This window comes from Azolla caroliniana, unplaced genomic scaffold (assembly GCF_043228905.1).
Source record: "Azolla caroliniana isolate FFs.n. ecotype wild unplaced genomic scaffold, voAzoCaro1.0.p SCAF_9, whole genome shotgun sequence".
NCBI lineage: Eukaryota > Viridiplantae > Streptophyta > Polypodiopsida > Salviniales > Salviniaceae > Azolla > Azolla caroliniana.
The window spans coordinates 6,818,941-6,841,280 of record NW_028230444.1 but is presented as its reverse complement, the minus strand read 5'-3'; the positions used below and the strand labels follow the sequence as shown (position 1 = coordinate 6,841,280).

General features: G+C 36.6%; 2 protein-coding genes across 3 annotated transcripts; both read right to left on the bottom strand.

Moving 5' to 3' along the window:
- Positions 1 to 4,055: 4,055 nt before the first annotated feature.
- On the bottom strand, positions 4,056 to 6,085 carry LOC147860057 (uncharacterized). Its single transcript, XM_087324175.1, has 3 exons — positions 5,676 to 6,085; positions 5,103 to 5,526; positions 4,056 to 4,673 (listed from the first exon to the last, which is right to left on the bottom strand). Exons 1-3 carry the CDS (start codon positions 5,962 to 5,964, stop codon positions 4,079 to 4,081), a joined length of 1,308 nt encoding a protein of 435 aa, XP_087180301.1. The 5' UTR covers positions 5,965 to 6,085; the 3' UTR covers positions 4,056 to 4,078.
- Positions 6,086 to 18,679: 12,594 nt separating this feature from the next.
- Positions 18,680 to 22,015, bottom strand: LOC147860056 (uncharacterized). Of its 2 annotated transcripts, none has more exons than XM_087324073.1 (4): positions 21,856 to 22,015; positions 21,661 to 21,714; positions 19,539 to 19,685; positions 18,680 to 19,171 (listed from the first exon to the last, which is right to left on the bottom strand). In XM_087324073.1, exons 1-4 carry the CDS (start codon positions 21,982 to 21,984, stop codon positions 19,052 to 19,054), a joined length of 450 nt encoding a protein of 149 aa, XP_087180199.1. In that variant the 5' UTR covers positions 21,985 to 22,015; the 3' UTR covers positions 18,680 to 19,051. The 2 variants fall into 2 exon arrangements, with proteins under 2 accessions (XP_087180199.1, XP_087180201.1); XM_087324075.1 differs by having other exon boundaries at positions 19,545 to 19,685.
- Between the last annotated feature and the right edge of the window lie 325 nt (positions 22,016 to 22,340).

Genomic DNA, 22,340 nt, shown 5'->3' with positions numbered 1-22,340 from the left:
TGGCCACCATTAGACAGTGCGTCAATGTGAGTGTCTTGCAGCACATGGCTAATAACACAAATGCCTATGAGATGTGGCAGAAGTTGTCAGGTCTATATGAGATGAAGAATTCCCTCAACAAAATATCTTTGATGAGAAAGATTTTCAGATTGAAGTGCAGAGATAGAGAAAGCATAGTCGAGCGCGTAAGCACATTCATGGGGTATGTGAAACAACTTGCGGCATCCAAATTTCCCCTTGATGATGCAATGCGGGCTATTCTTCTATTGTGTACCTTGTCGGATAGCTGGGAGAACTTGGTGGTGACTCTCAACACCTTGTGTCAAGAAGAGAACTTGTCTCTTCAAGTGGTAAAGACAAGCATCTTGAACGAGGAGACAAGAAGGAAGGACATGGGTGTCCTATCCCAATCGGAGTCAAACTTGACTCAACACACCGGTAGAGGAAGGAACCGGCAAAGAACTCCACAAAGAAGGGACAAATCCCAAGCCAGATCCAAGTCCAGAGGAAAACTAACATATTTCTATTGTGGAAAGCCTGGACACTTCCAAAAGGACTGTCGACACCTCAAGAAGGACAACGGTATCGGTAATGATGTCAAACCCAAGAAGATTCCTGATGAAAAGGGCACTTCAGTCGTAGCTACAAGTGCAGAGGAGATCATGTTCATCTATGAGCAGACAAGCACAAATCTTGCAAGTGAAGAGTGCACATGGGTGATCGACTCTGGTGCATCATTCCATATAATTCCCTCGAGAGAATGCTTCTTGACTTACATAGTCAGGGATCATGACTATGTAAAGATGGGAGATAACAGAGAGTGCAAGATACCCGGCATAGAAAGTGTAAGCATGCCTCGAGTTCTTCCATTCACCTCCAAAGATGCTCACGAGGTACCATATCAAAAGCTTTGTTGAAGTCTACAACGCAACAATATAAACCTTTACCTCTAAGTCAACTTTCCTCCATTAATACTCGAAGGGTGACAAGATGATCAATGGTGTTATGGTATTTTCGAAAGCCAACTTATTTATAAGCTCTCTTACCATTTTTTCAACCCATGCACCTATCTTTGATTCCATTATACATCCAAATAGTTTTGTCATTCGCGAGCCAACCATGATGGTTTGATAGTTGTTTACATTGTTTACATCTCCACCTTTATGTAAAGGTTTGATCCAATTTGTAGTCCAATTTTATAGCATACCATGTTGCAATGCATCATTAAACATATCGCTTATCCATACATGTGCCTCCTTTCTAGTCCATTTGAGAAATTTAACCTTTATACATTGAAGATTGCTTGCCTTTTGAAAGGCCAATTTCTTAAGTCCTATGCATATATCTTCGATTGTAAAGAAGGGAGACATAATATATGAAAGAGAATCGTAACACATCATCTTTTCGGCAAGAGATAGCATATATAAATTCTTACAATGCATAGACAAGTCGTAAAGAATTAAGTCACCATAACTCTCAACATGTTTCCCCTTTAAATTTCCCCAAAATTTAGCACATGCATGTGCTTTCTCTTGCGTTTGGAGAAATTGTTGAGTAACTTCCCATATTCTTCTACTCTTTCTTTGAATAAGCCTTTTGTACTCATGCAAATGCTTTTGGTAATTTTCTTTATCATTGACTACATCCAAAATCATAAAACGCTTTCGAGCTTTATGACATTCTTTATCAAACCATTTTTTCTTTGAACTACATTTCTTGGGCATTTCCAAGATGTATGGTTGGTCGAAAAATATTTGTTTGTTAATGCTCAAGTGCGGATGTTTATTATCTTCAATGGCCTTCTCACAATCAAACCTATGCATACATTTGAGATCAATACATAAAGTCCTATGTCGGATTCCGGTGTCCATTCACCAAGTGAAAATTCATGTATACGTTCTAAAATACCTTCGAAAAGTAGCACATAGTCAATCACACTATTTCCATTGTGTTTTCTACATGTAAAACCATTAGTGTTGGGCCATAAGGAAACAACATTTGCAATATTAAGTAATCAGGTACTATTGCACATTTGTACGAGTAACTCCCAAATTGGTCCGGATCTTTTTCATCACTAGAGAGAGAGGGAGAGAGAGTCTGAGATTTAACATCCATTAGAGTTTGATTGCGATTTCTATGAGACAAAGTATAGTCCATGGAGAGGATTGACCTTAGGTTCTTTGAATTCTTTGACTTTGATGCAATGATGTAAGAGAGAGAGAGAGATTTTTAACATCCATAGGAGACCAATTTTGATATCTATGAGATGGGGCGTACCCCATGGGAGAGAATTGAACTTGGGTTCTCTCAATTCTATGTTTTTTATGCGATGATGTGTGTGTGTGTGTGTGTGTGTGTGTGTGAGAGAGAGAGAGAGAGAGAGAGAGAGAATTAAGAGGAGATGTATGGAATAATAGAGAGGTTAAAAAATTGGGTCTCAAACTCCTCTCAAACATGACCTAGGGTTTAGTTGGCGAGAGAGCCTAGATGGTTGTGGTAAGGTTGCCCAATGGAGACCAAGTGATCATGGGTTCAACCCCTACATTCCACAGTGGCATCTAGTGAAATAAGAGATATCTATAGAATAATATAGAGGTGAGAAAATTGGGTTTTGAACCCATGATGTAGTGCTAGTAGTGTAAACAACTTACTTGTAGGGTAAGCTAATTACGAAAAAAGAGATAATGCATATCTATAGACTAATATAGAGGTGAGAAAATAGGGTTTTGAACCCAAGATGTAAATGCTAGTAGTGTAAACAACTTACTTGTAGGGTAAGCTAATTACGAAAAAAGAGAGAGAGGATTAGAATGACAAATCCTTAAAACTAAAATTATTTTGTACACTAGTTTAGTAATGGAATAATTTAATTGTGACTACTACGTTAAGCTTTTTATTAGTAATACTGAGAAAATGTGATGACTTGTAACTTCTTTGTTATCTACGTTTATTGCTCGTTTCAATTGTAAGAGTGCTTGGATATTTTTTTCACCACTTTAATAGTGAGGTTCTACATGTCACTTAATTGCATCCTACACCCCTAGACTTAGTATATTTATTTACAACATGGCGTGACTTCATGGATCTTTATATTGCCACATGTTAGGACTTAATGTACGATGAAATTCCAAAACAAGCACAATATGGTGAGGTATCGTAATAAGCTTCGATAAAGAGGCTTGTGAGTGTTCACCATGTCTCAACAATAACTTAAAAAACAAGTTACACCAGAATCATCACAACATGCCTAGGAATTGCATGTGATGGTAAATTTATCTCTCGAGTCCAAAACATCCTACGAGTATTGCCAACAAAAAATTTGCCATATCCACAAAAAATTAGCACACATTAATATGTGATATATAGCATGTACTTCTCTATATTTTTTATCGAGTTCCTTCCCGACCATGGGCTCATCAGCACTGCATAGAACCCGGTGGCCAAGTGTCATTTCATATGAATATTCTTTATCGAGGGCCTGGTAGGCGGACCATAAGGTTTTCTAACGGGATGCGAGAGACAAGGTGGCAACGAGACAGCTAGTTTTTCGAAAGGGATGCCCAAGGGCCCAGTAGTGGGACAACGTTGTTAGCTTTCCGAACGGGTAGATGTCAGGAGGACCAATGTATGTATTGGAGACGTGTCCAAGGTGATGCTTGCGATGGGGTAAAGCCAGAAGATGGGAAGGTTGGCCCGGGGGCACACCCCCATGGATTTATGTACTAGCTCTAGCCAAGGACACCCAGCGGGTTATTGCCCCACCCCTTTATTCACATGAATGGTGTCCGGAGAGAGAGAGAGAGAGAGAGAGAATTCCAACTTGCCTATTGGCAATTCAACATGTTCCACTACCCATGTAGTGTAGTGTGGTTAGTGTGTGACCATACTCCATTGTCACACGTATTGTAAGTAGTATTTTTCACACACATTTATTAATATAATTGTGTGCTTTCACCAAAAGAGAGAGAGAGAGAGAGAGAGAGAGAGAATCAGTGTGGATGGGCCCCAGTTGACTTTACCACCGCTCTATTGCTTCAGTCAAAGTCAACTCGGGCCCACCACACATTTGGGGGGAAAGTCAACTCCATCCGAAACCTAGGTCAAGGCTCAGAAAGTCACGGGTGCTGCCATTTGACCCGGTCGTTGGATTAGACTTCACGTTAGATGTTAGGGTTTTGTGACAATTGTCAGATTCAAGAATTAGCCGGTTAGGGTTAGGGCTAGGGCTAGGGTTAGGGTTAGGGTTAGGGTTCGCGTAGTTAATCGCCTGCACATTATTATCTCCCTCGTTGCTATAACGGTAAGCAGAACTTGAGTAACTGATCCGTCTCCCATCCGGTGATATGCTTCCAAGATAATAACCATGATTAGCAGAGCGATTAAGGCCCCCCGAATTCGTGGAGCCAGTACTCTGACCATCTGACGAGATCTGCGCCAGGGGGAGGATTTGTCTTCTACTGAACAGGTTATGGTTTTGATTCGGTATCACGAGCTCTGGTTGCCGATGGTTGGGAATTCCGTCGCTAATCAATGGCGGGCTGAGGAGAAGGGATGACGAAGAAGAAGTCTGAGAGTATGGCTGGATATTCTGGTTCACCATCATGCCCGTTGATTTGGCCTTCTCTTCTGCCAGAGCTCTGCAATAATCTGTGTGCTTGCTCAATCTGTCTCTCCTGCGAATGTGATTGGGACAGAAAATTTAAATGGGATGGTTAGGGAGGGGGGCTACTAATTACGAACGATTCGTGGGGATAAAAGAGGAAAGCAGGTGGATTCTGAGCAAGCGACTAGGTTTCCAAACGGGATTTCTACGATCTAACCTTAAGAAAATGATGTCGAAACGGATTTACAAGGATCTGTATGAAAATGAAGTCAATAGGGGACTAGATCGATTCCAGAGGTTAGGGTTAGGGTTAGGGTCAGGGGTCAGGGGTCAGGGGTCAGGGTCAGGGTCAGGGTCAGGGTCAGGGTTAGGGTTAGGGTTAGGGTCAGGGTTAGGGTTAGGGTTAGGGTTAGGGTTAGGGTTAGGGTTAGGGTTAGGGTTAGGGTTAGGGTTGTGCAGGTGATTCAGAATATAATTTGGTCTGTGCTAATTAATTTACCTGGCGAAACTGAGGCCGCAGGAGTCGCAGATGAATTCACGGTTCCCGCAGATCTTGGAGTGGGCCTTCCAGTCGGAGTGCAGGGCGTAGGCCTTAGGGCATCGCGCGCACTTCCACCTGCGGACGCCATGCTTCCTGCAGAAATGCTTCCTGATGCCTGTCAGATCCCCCAGCGCCCTAGACTGCTGATGATGGACACAGTTCTTGTCAGGGCACACATAAATCCTTCTCTTATTACTACTACTACTATTATTATTAGGTATCCATGGATCCTTCCATCCATCCATTCCTTCCATCATCACTCCTCCCCGATAATTGTGGCGATCATTTGTTTCCATCAACAAGCTCTCTGCAGACAATGTGATCACCTCCAGTGTGCTCTGATCTCCCGCATCATCATCTGCATCGCCATTTTGATCCACGCCTGTAGATCAATATAAAACATGATTAGGGTTTTCATCCAGAGGCCGATTCTTCTACACCTCCTCCACAAACAATGAATTAACGAGTTGCCTTCGGCACCGATTAGTAGTTAATTAATGATTAATCAGCGGGAGTAATTGAATGAGCTACCGTCAGTGCTGATTAGTGACTGCGTACTGCGTTTGCCGGATTTACGATGAGTCCGATCTTCTTCGCAATTAGAGACGGGGGGATATAAATGATCTGCAATGCTATTAGCAATGCCTGCATTAATGGACAGACTGAGGCTATCTTTTGGTGGAGAATCAGCGCTAATCACACAATTAGCAGTAGAGCTATAAGCTGGTTTTTCTAATGTTAAGAAGTTATGATAAGGATGGCATAGGAAGAATGGAGGTGGAGGGGAGCTGAGGATGGGATGATCATGAGCACTAGGCATGATTAAATTTAAGTATTTAAGATGGAGTAAATGAGATGAGCAAGGGTAATTAGGAGGGGTTGTTTAGAGAGGGAGAGGATGATTAAACGAGGGGATTAAGGGAGGATTAAACACTAATTAATCGCTCGCTCTTAAGTGTGGAAGTCCATCATACATGAGTCAGTAATCTCACTTAAGGATGGTTGGTTACTCCACTCATATTTTAGTGAAGTGTATCTTTATATACATATGTGTATGTTGTGTGTGTATGTGTATGTTGTATGTTGTATGTGTATGTGTATGTGTATGTGTATGTGTATGTGTATGTGTATGTGTATGTGTATGTGTATGTGTATGTGTATGTGTATGTGTATGTGTATGTGTATGTGTATGTGTATGTGTATGTGTATGTGTATGTGTATGTGTATGTGTATGGTGTATGTTGTATGTGTATCATGTATGTGTATGTTGTATGTTGTATGTGTATCATGTATGTGTATCTTGTATGTGTATCATGTATGTGTATCTTGTATGCGTATCTTGTATGTGTATCATGTATGTGTATCTTGTATGTGTATCTTGTATGTGTATCATGTATGTGTATGTTGTATGTGTAAGTGTATGTGTGTATGAACCAAAAGACTTTATAGGACCTAAAGTAATGTACCAACTTTGATGTGTCTCATTTGATGACGTCACCCCTCTTACATGGTACATCTCCTAAGGCATGCATGCATGCATGAATGAATGAATGCATTTGGCCAAAACTCACCATGCCATGCATGAGGGGAGATATGTCGCTTTCATACATACTGCCATGCAACACCACCACAAAAATACATACGGGGGTTGCGGCGGGGTGGTGCGGGGCAGCACACTACGAAGTCTTTTAGATTTTTTGTTCGAGTTTCCTTTTTTTACCTTGTAGACTGTCGGATTCTCGGATGGATTGGCTACAACATACGTACAATTATCGTGGAATCTATGCAGGTGACTACCTACATTTCCGCGATCCATGCTCGAAAGACGATTGAGTGGTACGTACGATCAAGAGCTTTGTTGGATCACGACATAACATGTTATGTTTTTGTTTTATATGGAGAAATATGGAATGATAAGTAGAAATGCATCGTTAATCTTGTTGGTTAGGACACTTGGCTCTCCATGTGCCCATCCACACCATCATTCCTCATCAAATGGAGGTTTTAAGTACAAATGTGTGCAAGCTTTTGGGGGAGACAGGCTGAACACATTAACAAGCAAGTTTTCTTATTCAAGCTTTGTTAGAAAGAAAATGTTGGGAATAGAAACCTCTCTTCCGTCGTAATGGAAACAAATTTTGCCTTGTGAGTTCATATGTCATTAGAAGACGTATCGTTGGTCAATGGCTAATAATCATCGTGCGGGGTGATATATGCAAATTATAACATGCTATTGATGCCAAAATGATTGTACAAAATTAATGTGAAGGTAGCATGGGGTAGCCTATGTGACAAACTCTGATGATGCCTAATAGATAACTAAGATCATGTTCACTTATTAGTATGTCTTTACCATGAAGTTCTAGTTTAAGCTTCATCGTTTGAACAAAACATTTTATAAATCTCATTTCTAACCACCTTCGCCATGTGCTTTCGACACATACTAGAATCTTTTCTAAAGGCCATAAACAATTCATTTTTCCACCCATATATTTCATGAAATTTGCATCCTTCAAACCACTTTTGAAAGTCACCACTATCAAAAAATGACGAGGTTACTTTAATCTTGATGTTTGTGAATGGTCATCTTAGTAAGCATTTTCGTCAATGATTTCAACTCTGGCATTTGCATGACCATGCAACACCTTTGTAGTTGTTGACGTTGGACAAACAATTCTTTTCCTCTTCGTGGCACAGTTTCCTAGTATCCTTGTTGTACTAACTTAATTTGAAATGTGTCCAATCTCTTCATTTCCAAGTTACTTTAAGATATTTTTCTACTCCTATGCTCTAATAATCTAGGCCACTATGAAACTCTTTGCCTATGTGTCCTCTCTGTACATTTCTACATTCTAACAACCTCCATGAGGTGAAACACACATGCCATAACAAAGCTTGATTTGAATCAAATGTACCCTGTTTAGACAAGCAACATTGTCAACATTAAAATTGGAAATAGAGCGAATGAGGGGAACAATGATGACTGATGATGATATGTTCACGTCCTCAAAAGGCTAGAAATATGACACATGTGACATAAAAAAGAGTGTTACAAGACAATCTTGAATGCTCATTTAGAGGGTGTCATTAGTAATTACAAGTTGCTCATTTATTTTACTTAAGGTTTGTCATATGTTTAAGTAGAGACAATACATATGGGTCTAAGAGGCATGTGTAGCTATGTGCAAAGTGTAGAACCCACACCTTATTCTGTAGATGGGTATGTACATAACCAAGGATAATGTTTCATCACCTAGGCTCCAAGTGGCACATATTTCCTAGGTATTGATAGCCCCTCCCCCCCCCCCCATAAAGAGAAGAGAGGGTCTTGGAAATTGATGACTAAAGGATAACTCTAAGCTTTTGATGTAAAGCAAAGAAGATCACTACATTTTGTAGACCATGCTCCAAGTCTTAAACTTGCCATTGTACTTAGTCTAATTATCAAGGTTGTAAAGCAATCTAAAACATTTGATTGAGTTTTCTAACATGGTTGGGAATTTCATTTTTTTTATTGGATATTGCAAATCATTGGTGTATTTAAGTCATCGATTTCAATTATTTCAGACACATTGTTACCAAGGAAATTCTTCCCTAGATAATTAATTTATGCCATTCATACTTAGAGAGATTGCTTCCTTTCTCAAAAAGTTTGCCTCTTGAGAAATTCACAATCAAGTACTAACACAATCCTTCTTATTTATTCAATATTTAGCACCACTCCCAAGCACACACTTTGAGAATGATCATGGTCATGTTTCTTAACACCATTTTTATGCTTTTACATCATTCTCATTTGTAAAGATACAATCTTGAATGTTGTTTCAACAATATAATACTCCATGAGACTTAAATAACATGTGTCTATAGATCTTGAATCCATATATGTATGAAAAGTATTATCATGTTGGTGCATGGAATGATATATCATGCATGTATTCTAGTTGTTTACCACAAGTTGCATATGTTAGGTTCACATGACTCCATTTTAAGAGTTGGTAATTGTATCAAGGAACATAAAATATTAGCTATTACTAGGCTAAGCATAGATGGATCATGGGATAGTGACTATATTGTTTATGTGCACATATATATATGGACATGCACTTCTAAGCATCAACAATGCATGGAATGATCGACATGGATTCTTCTGCCATCATTAATGTATATGTATATTTAAATAATCAACCAAACATGTTTATGTTTTTGGAATGCTTGAGTTTTCACTCAATGTATCTGCGAATAATGGAGTTTGGCGTCATTATTCTCATTTTCTCCACAATATGATGAGTTTTTGTTGTAACTTGTGTGCATGATATAATGGGTAGGAAGTTTTATAAGTTGCCATTTGATAGAATATAATTTTAAATACCCTCCCTCATGTGTATGTAATGTTTTGTATGTTTTGTTCAAGGAACTGCAATGAAAATGTCTTTCTTTTTAACCAAGAGACCTTGAATGCACGCAAGAGGCTTTTTATGTTCTAGCTGAGCAAACAAGGGGTGGCACTCGAATCACATTCGAAAGAAAAGAAGGGAACAAGGAGATGACAAAAGAAAAAGATTGGTCATGCAACATTTTAGGAACTAGAGAAAGACATTGTAGATGACAAATGCTACATTTGAGAAAAAATAATTATTATTTATGAATGGAGAGAAATTTGTATAGTCTCATATTGACAAGACCCTACACTTAAAAATGTAGAGACCATGGTATTGTTAGCATATCATATTGGCATCCAATACAAAAAGTTGAAATCCAAAGATATTCAAGTATCAATAACTTGAAGAAAAATAATAATATCCAAAAATGCACTTTTGATTGAATTAAGATGCTAATTTAATAGATCAATGAGCAAATTAAAGGGCATGAACTAAGGCCTTGATCTAGCTTGTAAGAAATCGATTAAATTAATAAAGATAGTGGGTGGCCTCCAATAAGATCATCAATTAAATTGTCAACAATCTGAACACGGCACTTATCATCGACTTGATAATGGGGTATGTGGGGATCCAACAAGAACTTAGCCTATCATGGAAAGCACTAAGGGAAGTTGGATGCTGATTAGATGGGCTCTCAAATTTGGATTCATGTGCAAAAGAGGTCGAATATAAAGTAAGAAAAAGAGAGGGGACGATAATGGATGCACGAGAAAAGGATCTTACAGAGGAAAGAAAGGTAAAAAAACTAAAAAGTGGATGATTCTCAATGCCCCTATAGATAAATAGATGATGGCCAAAAGGTATGTGTGGACTAGGAGAAGAAAAGTCTATCTCTTGGTTTTGTTAGCTAAGAGTGAGAGGGGAGAGATAACAAAGTAAAAGTGGAGCATCCATATATTTCAGCATTGGAAAAGCAAAAGGTGATGTAAGCTATGAAAAGCAACAGGGTATCCCAGGCTAATCGTACGTCACTTGAGAAAATTCCATGTTGACGTCTCTAATGGGGTGTGTTGTGCATGTGCATGTGTGTGTGTGTGTGTGCGTGAGAGAGAGAGAGAGAGAGAGAGACTCGTGAAGACTTCGAGATTATCCAATCTCAATGAGGCGAAATCCAATATCACTTCCCATGACCAAATTTTCCGAAACTACACAACGAAGTGTCGCCTACGATCACACGAAAATATCAAGCATTCAGCCTATTTGTTTTCAGAGACAAGACATGAACATATTAAGTGTCACTGGTTTAGCTTAATATGTCCAAAGTTTTGAAATCCATGTAATCTATTTTTTTGATATATCATTCATTGTATTGATGTTTCCTTTCACGCAAGCTATCATAGGCAATGAAACACGTTCACTCATTTAACGCCTCTTAAACTTTGTAATTAATTAGATATGACAAATGAATATCAATGGCCAACATATCCACAAGATCATATAGTATAAGCCACATAATATACAGTAGCTTCCACCAAGGAATGGGTATCAAAAGTGTACGATAGAGTAGTACAAGCTTTGAGATTCTATAGTTCTAGTATTGATTATAGTTCTATTATAAAATATTTGCATGTTGGTTTTATGCCTAAAGTAACAATGGAACAAACTAAGGTTGCCTTATTCTATTTTGGTAGAAAAGAGATAATGGTGTTGGGAGGAGCTATGCTCCCACTTAAAACCTTTTTTACTTAATATCTTGGTGGTGTACCCGACAACAATATTGATTTTGATCAACGAATTGGGTATTTTTAGCTACCAATTGGATTGATCTTGATATATATAAGCACGATTCATTTTACACAATTATTGAAAACTTCATAATTGATGAGTACATCAAATGTGAATAATTAAGAGAGCCTATTTTATTGATGAAAAATCAAGCATACAAAACCTTCAATTGACATATGACCAAAAGCAAGTTTGGTTTGAGACCATTTAGGGTTGGATTCAAAAATTTTGATTCCTTTGAAAAGTAAATCTTTGCAGGCATTGCCATGTCCATGCAAAGCCAATGGTATATTGAATCAAGTTGTCAACCACGTATAGTCATTAGTATTCATGTTTCGATATGCATGTGTCAATTTTGGTATTCCAAGAATGTATTCAAGTTCATTACAACAGTTTCTCTTAATATGATGTGCACTAGTCAATGTCTCTCTTGCTCTGTGTCAAGAATGTACACATCGTTATGCTATCATGGAATATAATGTGCATGCATTGGCCTTTTTTCTCAAGCCCTTGACAGGTATCATTCAGAACCTTTTTTTGTCGCATCTTTCCCTTTCACTTGTTGTCTTATACCTTGGAACTTGGTCCTTACATGTGCTTGATTCTATTTACGTTTGCTTTGTGCAAATACTTCATTTTCATTATTAAAAAATCTGTGTTATGTATATTGAATTTCTATGCATGGCATCGAGGGAAAACAAGTGTCATTTATTATTCTTTTTTCTCCAATATCATCGTTACATTTTGTCATTCCTAAATATGGCATATCGACAAGGATTTGCTAGTAACTGGCATCAAAATACTTCTATGTAATGCTCTTGAATCTTATGGACCTACAACATTATCAAGTTTTTGGGGACATCTAAATATTTCTAGTAATCTATGTGGCATGAAAGATTATTGGGTGTATAAGTGGCAAGTGCATGCACATCATGTTAAAGATAAATGGAGTAAGTTTGTTCTCAACAAACTGATGCAAACACTAAAAACAAGAAAGACAATGCCAGACATGTGTTTTACAAATAGTTCATTGTCCTTGCCCTACTCTTGCTTGGCCATTTTTTTGTTGCATATCTTTCTCTTCATTTTCTAAAATTTACTATGTGCAAGCCAGATGAGAGAGACATTGAGAGTGAGAGAGAGATCTTTTTATGTCCACATCCACGGGTGATTGATTGCAATCTATGGACGAGGTCTAGCCTATCTTAAGGATTGAACTTAGGTTGTCTTAATTTTATGACTTTTTATGGTGTAAACCACCAAACCAACATCTATAAAACAAGTTACAGTGTACTCCATCGTGGTTTACTAGAAACAAGCCAAGGATTTCAAACAATCGTTTCTGGAGAATCTGATAATCTTCTGGAACAAGCATCTTACTCGGTCGATAACATTGATGAGGCTGTAATTTCACAAGTCGAGGGTCTTGTTGCATCAATGCTTCTATTATATGTGTATATAAGCTCCATATTTCAAGAGAAACTAAAGTTTCTTATTTTAATAGCCAAAAACATAAGCATGAAATCTGATTATTGCGAGCTATATATTAGACGACTCCACTCTTCGGTTGAAGACATATTTGTTTGTTATTTTCTAGGGTTTTAAACATTTCTTCAAATTATTACGCAATCGCACCACCAACCATATTTTCGATGCCAATTTTATGAAGTGATAACAACAAAATTAGAAACTAATGATGTATTTATTTTTAAAGCCTCTCCTCTTCCATAAAAGATGATGACCATCATTACCTTATGATTGATGTATGTCTCTCAAACTTGAATCACGACGACATCAAACCTTGTACCTATGTATCTCTATGCTCAACACTTTGTCCTTTTCAACTATACCGCACTTCCATAGCTCATAATGCTTCATAAAGTTTATCTTTACCACTTCCCCGTGTCATGTCAACCTTTAGAATTTCGAGATAATACTTTTGATGACCATATATTCTAAATAATTGTATCATCCTCGTGCCTTTTTAATAAATAAGTGGATTGTAGATCATATCAGTCTCTTTATGGCATTTCCTAAGCAAGTGGCATTATTCATGAAACACATATGTATATCAAATTGCTTTATTCTTCTACATAACTCAGGTTTAGTATTCATCTCTACCAAAGTAATGTAAGATGAAGTTAGAAATCTCTCCTATATTTGCAATCCATTGATAATGAGTAGATTAAAAAATATTGGAATAATTCATTTAATGCTCAAAATAAACATTTTTCCTTTGTTTCTTGGTATTTGGCTTTAAGATTCAGACCTTAGCTCAACCAATCCACTTGCTTTTTCTATGTGCACCACTCTAAAGATGTTAAAATGGATTTTCATCTGTATAAGTTAATTATATGTAAGATATGCAATGAAGCTATTGATCCTAATAATAAGGTGCATATCATGTGATAGCCCTCATCATGCAATAATTTCAAACTAAAATGATGTTAACTTGTGTAGAGCATGGCAAAGAGGACTACTAGATTAGGCATAAAATGGGCACATAATTTTCGAAAACACAATTTTGTCCACTATATTTATCTTGTAAACACAATGTGATGTCTAAACAAACATGTTTACTATGGAACCAAACTATTGAAATTTCTAGTTCAATCCAAATGAATATGTTGTAGACACAAACATACATATTATCCAATCCAACTTTGTACATTTCGTAATAACAGTTTGTTATTTGCAAATTTAAGACTAGGATGCAGCAAGAGAAGAAAAACAGTATATTTATTGCATGGTTTTGCTCTGACATGTTCGTGTGTGGTAGGAGGGCAAATGTCTTTTATATTTGACAAAAAAGGACATTGACATGTCATAATGATATGTGCAGGAAGGAGGTAAGGATGCATGAAAACCATGGTCTATGAGTAAGAGATAAACAACCATATTACACATGAACAAGTTAGCAATTGATTAAAAATTGAAGGCCCCTACACTCGGTCGTACACACTAATATTTGTCAACAAAGATTTAAACTTTATCTATTAACTATGTATGGCGAGTAAAAATATATTTTAAGAAATGGATACAAGGTATGTCTCGGTATTCTTAAAATCTAATTGGTGCTTTGGAATTTTGATATATTTGAAATGAGTCCCGAGTGTCAATTTTTCGCTTTAGGAGAAAGTAGAATAAATATTACCACAAGGATCATACTTTACTTGCTTTTGAGATGGAAATACATAAGTGGAACATTTTAGATACTTGAGCTTTTAGAATTTCTTGGGTACTTAAGATCTTAAGAGTATGTGATTCAATGGATAACATACCCAAAGTCATTATTATGATATTACCTTATGCATAGACTTTGATATCAAGAGCCACACCATATTCATTACTCCATGGACATTGTATTTTGCTAGCATCAGCGGAATGCATACTCCATGAACATTGTATTTTGTTTGTGATTTCTTTATTTCTCAAGAGAATCAACGAATATTACTCGTGCACCAATGTGAGAATGTATCCATCATGTTTTGTTCCTGTTTTATTTATTTATTTAGTTTTTCGAGACAATAAAAGGTTTAGCTTTACACGTTGATGTAGGTGTTGTTGCCATACAATACATAGTCAATGCAAAATATACAATGAATTTGTTTAACTTATATTATGGGCAATTCCTAATTAGAGAGAATATGTACAACCCATGCTTATATAGGCATAAAATTGAGATTTCATGGGGCACACACTCTATCGGTTCTCGTCCTAAAGCTACAACTAATGGCATTCTTGTAAGCAAACACAACCTCTTGCATTTTGGATTCACCCAATAAGTTCACTCTCTTAGTCAATCTTACTGACTTTCCAAGTATCATATGGCATGGTAGTTGCGAAACATTTTCTTCAAACCCTCTATCATCAACTCTATGGTACCATTGGTACAACTAACAATTGTCTAGATGACCAATATGATTTCCTAAGGGTTGACTCCACATCCTTTGAAGCTATGATAGGATGACAATAGTATGGGGAAAATTGAATATATTCAACCAAGTGAGTGTACAATAGGGCACGGCAACATTGATGCTTTACTAAGTCTCATTAAGAACTAAGATCTACTAATAGTATTGGGGGGAACTGCTCTTAGGACAATGTAAGTCTTTTGGTGGTGACCTATTATCAAGATATCTATATAGAGGTGGCCAATGATATCTAGCCATACTGTTCTCTATCATTCAACTATACTATTGTAAAGACTTGTCACTCGATTCATTATACTATTACTTTGTGGTCATTATGTCGTGGCACATTGACGATCCCTTAGGTATGTAATGCAATAGAGGGAATGAGCTCAATATTGTATTAAGGTAGAAAGGTAATATCTATAAACCTTTATAACTTCTGAAGTGTGAAAGAGACATAATTGTAATAATATTAAAGAAGTTACTATAAAAGTAAAACTATAAACCTTCCCTATTCTAATACCTACTTAATTAAGCCTTCTCCCTCTCTCTAATCCTTTTTAAGCCTAATACAATATACTTGTACCTAATGAAGCTTGCAATCATTTAAGCAAACTAATGGAAACTAATTCATGTTGATGATTTATGTGTGATCCTTCCTTAAGAAGTGTTGTCAAACATTGTGAAGTTTCTCATGTGGTTAGTTTTGTCACTAAACACTAATTAACTGACTTATACATTTCTTTTGCTTAACAATCATCTATTTATTTAAGACACCTCATATTTTTCTTATACAATAATTACTTATTTAATCAAGATAAAACATACTTCTTAATGTTGAGGATCTTGTGGAAAGGAAAGCAAGAGTGGAAGTGGCAAGGTTGTGGAGTTTTGGATGTGGCAGGAAAGCATAAGTGGGGAAACCAGAAAGAGAGAGAGCACACACCAATCTTCTAAATGTAAGGCACTAATCCTCTAGTTAGTGAGGAGTCATCCCCCCTTTTATATAGGGAATAAGAGGGACAATGTACAATTGTAAAAGGGGACAAAGGTGTATGTAGGGCACATTAAGTGTAGAATCCTCATGAAGATGTTTTAAGTTTTCTCTCACGACATCTTGTACTCCCTCATTTAAGTCCCCCGTGGTCCTGCTTGAGTAGCACACCGCCACATCTAGGAAATCAATGACCTTCAAAGGTGATTCATCCAAGCTGAATAGGCAAATATCAAAGATCTCCACCATATGAATTTAGGCAATATTCTTGTCCGTCGTGCCATTTGATCAATCTCCCTTCTTGACATAGGAATGACTCATGAGGTTCATTGAGCCTCATATGGTAAATGAGTGTCTAATGAAAAAAGAATATTATAATTGTGACACCAACAAAAGGCACTATGAAGAAGCAAGCACCTCCCTTACCAATAGATTGACCACCTTCACTGACTAGAGGGCACAAAATCTACTACACATTATGATTCTGGATTACAAATTATATGCACAACTCAAAATTTACATAGGTTGAACAATGAAAGTACAAGGGACACACCACCCCTTCTGTTCTCATCCTACATTAATACCCCCTTGCAATTAAGATGTTCCATAAAACTAAGATGTGGTAATAAGTGAGCACATCCCATCAATCCAAACCATACTATACTAGTACAACAAATTAAATCCACTCTATTGGCGGATCTAACTAATCTTATGAATAATATGTTGCCAATTCTTACATGCCCAAAGCCCTCCATCTCAAAGTATTTTCATAAGTAACTGATATCATTTGTAAAACATTTGATGTTCCATCTTCATAAAGTTCTATTAATCTCAACTATCATAATATTACAGCAAGTGGTTCAATGTCATTTCTAAATATGCTGCCCTTGATTTACCTTTTCCTATTATATTAAGATAATGAAAATAATGTATATTACAATTGTTAAATTGAGAGAATATGGATAAACGCTTATGTAACACTCAACGAACACTTGAAAAGGAAAGTTTCGTAAGCGACACTTCAATGATGAAGATACTTGTGGCCTAGTGTATAAGAAGAATAACTTGTAAAGACCATGTCTCTCTCATAGAATAAATCATTAACTTATACCAAATAAATGAGATAAGAAGAATGTGATGTGTCCATACTATCCATATCATACAATGAAATTACAACTAGGTTACAAAATGTAAAAAACTTACAAACATACATGTGCCCAAAGAGATTGGGTTTATTGTACATCTTAATAACTATAGAATACAAGAAATAGATAGTTAGATACATCATGATATGGTTGTGCATATCATATCCTCAAAACATAGTGATAGGGTCCATCAATGTCATTACACTCCAAACAAATGTGAAAGAAAGACAACTCTCCCTTGTCGCTTAGAAGCATTGAGTAGGGCAAATGTAAAAGTGTTGGAAGTTGAGAATTTGTATTGTCCTTTGAACCCACATACACAAAATGTTCTAATCTAATGTGGGTCAATTGTATCCATCGAAACATCTCCAGTTTAGAATTGCACACCTAAAGGAGTTTTATTAGACTTAGTAATCTTTTCTCTTCATCTCTTCAATGAAGCAAAGTTTCTTCACTTTCACCATCTTACAAACCTATAAAAAGACATTTACTTAGAATACAATCGGTGTCAAAAGTAACCATCAAGGTTTTTTATGATAGATTATACACATGCAATTCTTTCTCATATATCTACTCTTTCGAAGGCAATTTGTTTGGTTTTTCTAGTAAAGCCATTCTAAATGCTACCCATCTATCCACGGATCATAATAAAAGGTACAAACCTCTAATGCCTATATCAATTACATGTAGTTCATATCTTTAAAAAGCTTTTAGTGTAATGCATTGATCTTAGAATGTGAACCACTATGGCCTATGATATATAAATGCAGCAAAAAACTTATCATGTTACATAAATAGTTGTTAGATAGTAAATCTCTCTCAGCCCAAAATAGGTGGATATGAATCACCAAACATGACATAGCATATGTTTAGCTTTTTGATTTGGTCTTTATTATCATCTTAATCAGAAACCTACCATTATAATTTATCAACCTGACTTTTAACATAACCAGTGCATATAATAGTCTTGATCCAAGCCCATCCTCTACACACTTTTACTAGCCATTAAAAATTGGCCTCATCGATATAACTGCACCTTTTACTCATGACCAATTAGATACTCGATGATCAGTATGGATGTCAAAACCTCAATATAAGGTGAAATGACACAAAAGAAAGTTCATGTTCAAAAATGCCATGTGTGGGTCACGACTCACAATAGTATTATGATACTCGTATGAGAACACATCAATCATTAAGCCATATGCAAATGATTCATATGCCAAAAGCACTAAAAACAATCTGAAATTCAGACTGTATGTGTGGTGATTGCTTTTAACCAACACAATTTTAAAAAGATGGTATTCTGCAAGGATAACATGAAACAAAGCTTTTTTATGAGCCAGAGGTCACTTTTCATTAGGTTCATCTATAAACATTCATAGGATGAATTGCATTATGTCTCTGTGTTCTAGAACGAGAGATGCAAGTGTTGAAAAAAAATAAAAAACATACACGGGGTATAGGGTAGTAGGGAAGAGTGATTCAATCCCGTTTTGGCTCTTCCAATTTTCCATAATGAAGCAATTTCTAAGTCTATTTTCCTAAAGACATCCCTTTTCTTTCTTGCAAATGTTGTTTAAATTTATCTGCAAGATCTTCATGCTTATAAGAATTTCGTAGGGCTTTAATATACAAATATATAATTAATAAGAAGCTCTTCTCGAATTTTTATTGATACAATGCTTCAAACATTTTCAGGCCAAAATTCTCGGAAGAAATCACGCTGGAAAACTTGTTCTTGCAACTCTTTCTCGCTTGCTAGTTCCTTCTTCAGTCTTTTAGATGTCTTTTTGTTTTGTTTGCTCTGGTACAATAAGAAAAAGAGAGATTTATATACAGGTGACATATGCACGTCAAATGGCTGCAGGTTATAATGGTATGTAGGCAAAATGATCCCTCCAGTTTATCATAATTCCCAAATTCAAAAAATGCATCTGTTGTTTACCATGATTCCCAAAGCCACTCAAGATTACCAAAATTCTCCAAATGCCAAAAAAATAAAATAAAATTGATAATCTAACAGGCAAACATATCAAAATGCCACCATACTAGGAAATAATTGTTTTTAATAATAGGGCATTCAAAAAATTGAGGGGCATTCCAGGAATTATGGTAAAACTGGAATGAGGTTTTGATAATTTTGTCTTAATATTTGTTATCAAAAACCTTACATTTACCTCAAATTCTTGTTTGGCTTTACTTGAGTCCACCTCTCTTTGTTTTGGGGCCTCGTATATTTTCTTTGCTGCTGGCAATTTAGATGCACCTATTCCTCTCTTGTCATTTTTCACTACCACATCCAGTGGCTCCAACCTCCCCTAAAAGAATAAAAACATAAACTTGGGTTGAAGATGCAATACACTTACTTCCGTACAAGAGCATCATAGTCATAAGGATAATTCATGCAATAATGGTTTAACAATAGTTCATACAATAACCCCGACATGAAAATATAACCAAGATAGTTAGTTGATGGATCGCAAATCTATCCAAGTTAGGGATACTATGAGAGACTAATGGATTCCATAAATGGTATTTGGCAATAGTGTAAATATAATACATTGTCGACCCACAGTAGCTCTAGTCAATAACTTGATGGAGAGACTTTGGGATATTGTTGGGTAAATCTCCTATAAACTCTCTCTACTTTCAAGCTTTCTCTATGCATTACGCACTTCTATTTTTTTCTTTCAAGACTTCACAAACTCATTCCTAGTCGAACCCTATTGAAACATCTCACAAACTTCTTTTGAAACACAGTTTTGCATTTGCAGCTGGAACCCATGGATTTATAAATGAAAAATAGGATCAGACCTTGGATTTATAAACTGGCTTTGCAAAACTACCCTTCTCAAACTTTCTTTTAAAACTTGACTTTCAAATACTTTGCCTATGGCTAGGTTTGATTTAGAGTTTTGAGATGATTAAACATCTCCTGTAAAATCAACTAGGTTCTAAATTTAAGATAGATATGTACCATGTTTGGAAAAGAAAAAAGTTCTTGTTTCAAAAAGTCATTATTTGGAATCATTCAGATACGGCACAGATGTATATGTATATATAATATCTAAGTGAAGACAGATGCTGTGGCAGTGTACGCCAATGTAATGATTCCTAGATGTTGGAAGCACAAATGCGACATTTTTTACCTAGTTATAATGCCTATGCGTTATATGTGATTAAATGAGACATAACATGATCTCTCATTGTCATATGAACGGGCACCCAACTAAAGCCCTTCAATATATAATCAGACCCATGTTTCACAATGAATTAAGTATTTCATCATGAACCCTTTTCCATCATGGTATTGAGTATCCACTTCTTTGTTGCTTGCTATCATCAAGACTTAAGGATTACAAAAATGATATTTTCGAAAAAAGGAAAAGAAAATGGATGGCTCCATTTTGGATTAATGTGGTTAAAATGCTTTTTTTTCTTCAAATTGGGATGTTTTGATACAACACCAGTTTCACAGTTCAAAGAAACATCTTCTTGTTGCATACTAATATCAAGTACATGGAGTTCCGCTAGGACTTCGTTTCGAAGTATGTGATCCTTGTACATGCTTTGAATATTGCATATATACAAGGAATGATAAGATAGTCCTTCACATGAATGATCCAATGGCAGTGCTTATATCTGAATACTTCTAGAAGCTTCTTTCGCATCTTTAGAGACATTTATCCAAGGCCTCACAATATATCATCAAACAAGCTCAGCCAACATATAAAAAGAAAAAAGCCATAAGGATGCAAGAACTATTTTACATTTTCAAAACATATACGTTAACAATGAAATATGAACCACAGTGCATATGGGTTGAGCACTAAATATGCAAAAGAATCCCTTGGCTTCCTAAATATAATAAACAGAAAAGCTCCAAATGCCCTCTCTACATTTGCCCTACTGCCCCTATGTGTCCTTGATCCACCCCCAAAAGAGTGGAAAAGGGGACCAATTGACCAAGCAATTGCATAAAGTAGCAGCATATAGTTGCTCTAGATGGGTTTTGCTGAGGTGCAGTTGGGGGAAATTAATGAAGACTTAGGTTTGGAGCAGTTGAAGAAATAAAGACAGACTCAGGCGTATTGCAAAGCTTTCCTCTAAAAGCAGACATATCAATCTAAACACACAAATGGGATGACCACATGCAATGAGCAAAAAACTACAATAACATATAAAACATAAAATTTGATAAATAAAAAAGCAAAAGATCAATTGATTTGCAATGAAGAAATGGGTATGAATTACCAACATGTTTTTGGGAAACGCGTGTGAAAGGATCCATACCTGTTCTGAAGCTCCCAATCCTGTTCCTTCTTTCCACCCGGACTTTTGAAGTAGCTATAACAGAGGAAGAGAAAGGTGAACAAGAAACAGCCCATGAAAGTTATGTAAACCAATTCTATTCATCAAAGAAGAGAAAGAAAAGCAAAGGATGTTGTGTGTGTGTGTGACAGAAAGAAAGAAAAACAAATTCTGCACCTTAAATCCGATGTCAGATCTGGTAGACCATGGACCTCCTTGTACAACAGAGCTTCTTCTTTCTTCATGGACATGGCCATGGCCATTCTCAGGGGAGGAGTTCTTCACACCTTGAGAAGCCTTTTCCATGTTTGAAAATAGACTCAAAAAGAAAAACACAAAAATCCAAAATAAAAATTAAAAACCCCAAAGAAAAATAAAAATAAAAATAAAGGGCTTTAAAATGTAGGAATCCAAGGTACCCAAAATTTTGATTCGTCGGATTGGGTCATTAGACCTCGGCATGTGCCACGTCATCGCATCGGCACATGCTCGGGTCATTTCATGTCGGGTGGTTCGGCTTCGGCTTTTTGGGTTTCTATCGGGTCCGCAAGCAACTGGGAATACATGGTGGGGTCAATGTCTCGTATGAATGTCTCTTTCCCTAGAGTTTCTTCCCCACAGAAACTCTAGACTACCCCATTCTCTGCAATCCGTCAACATTA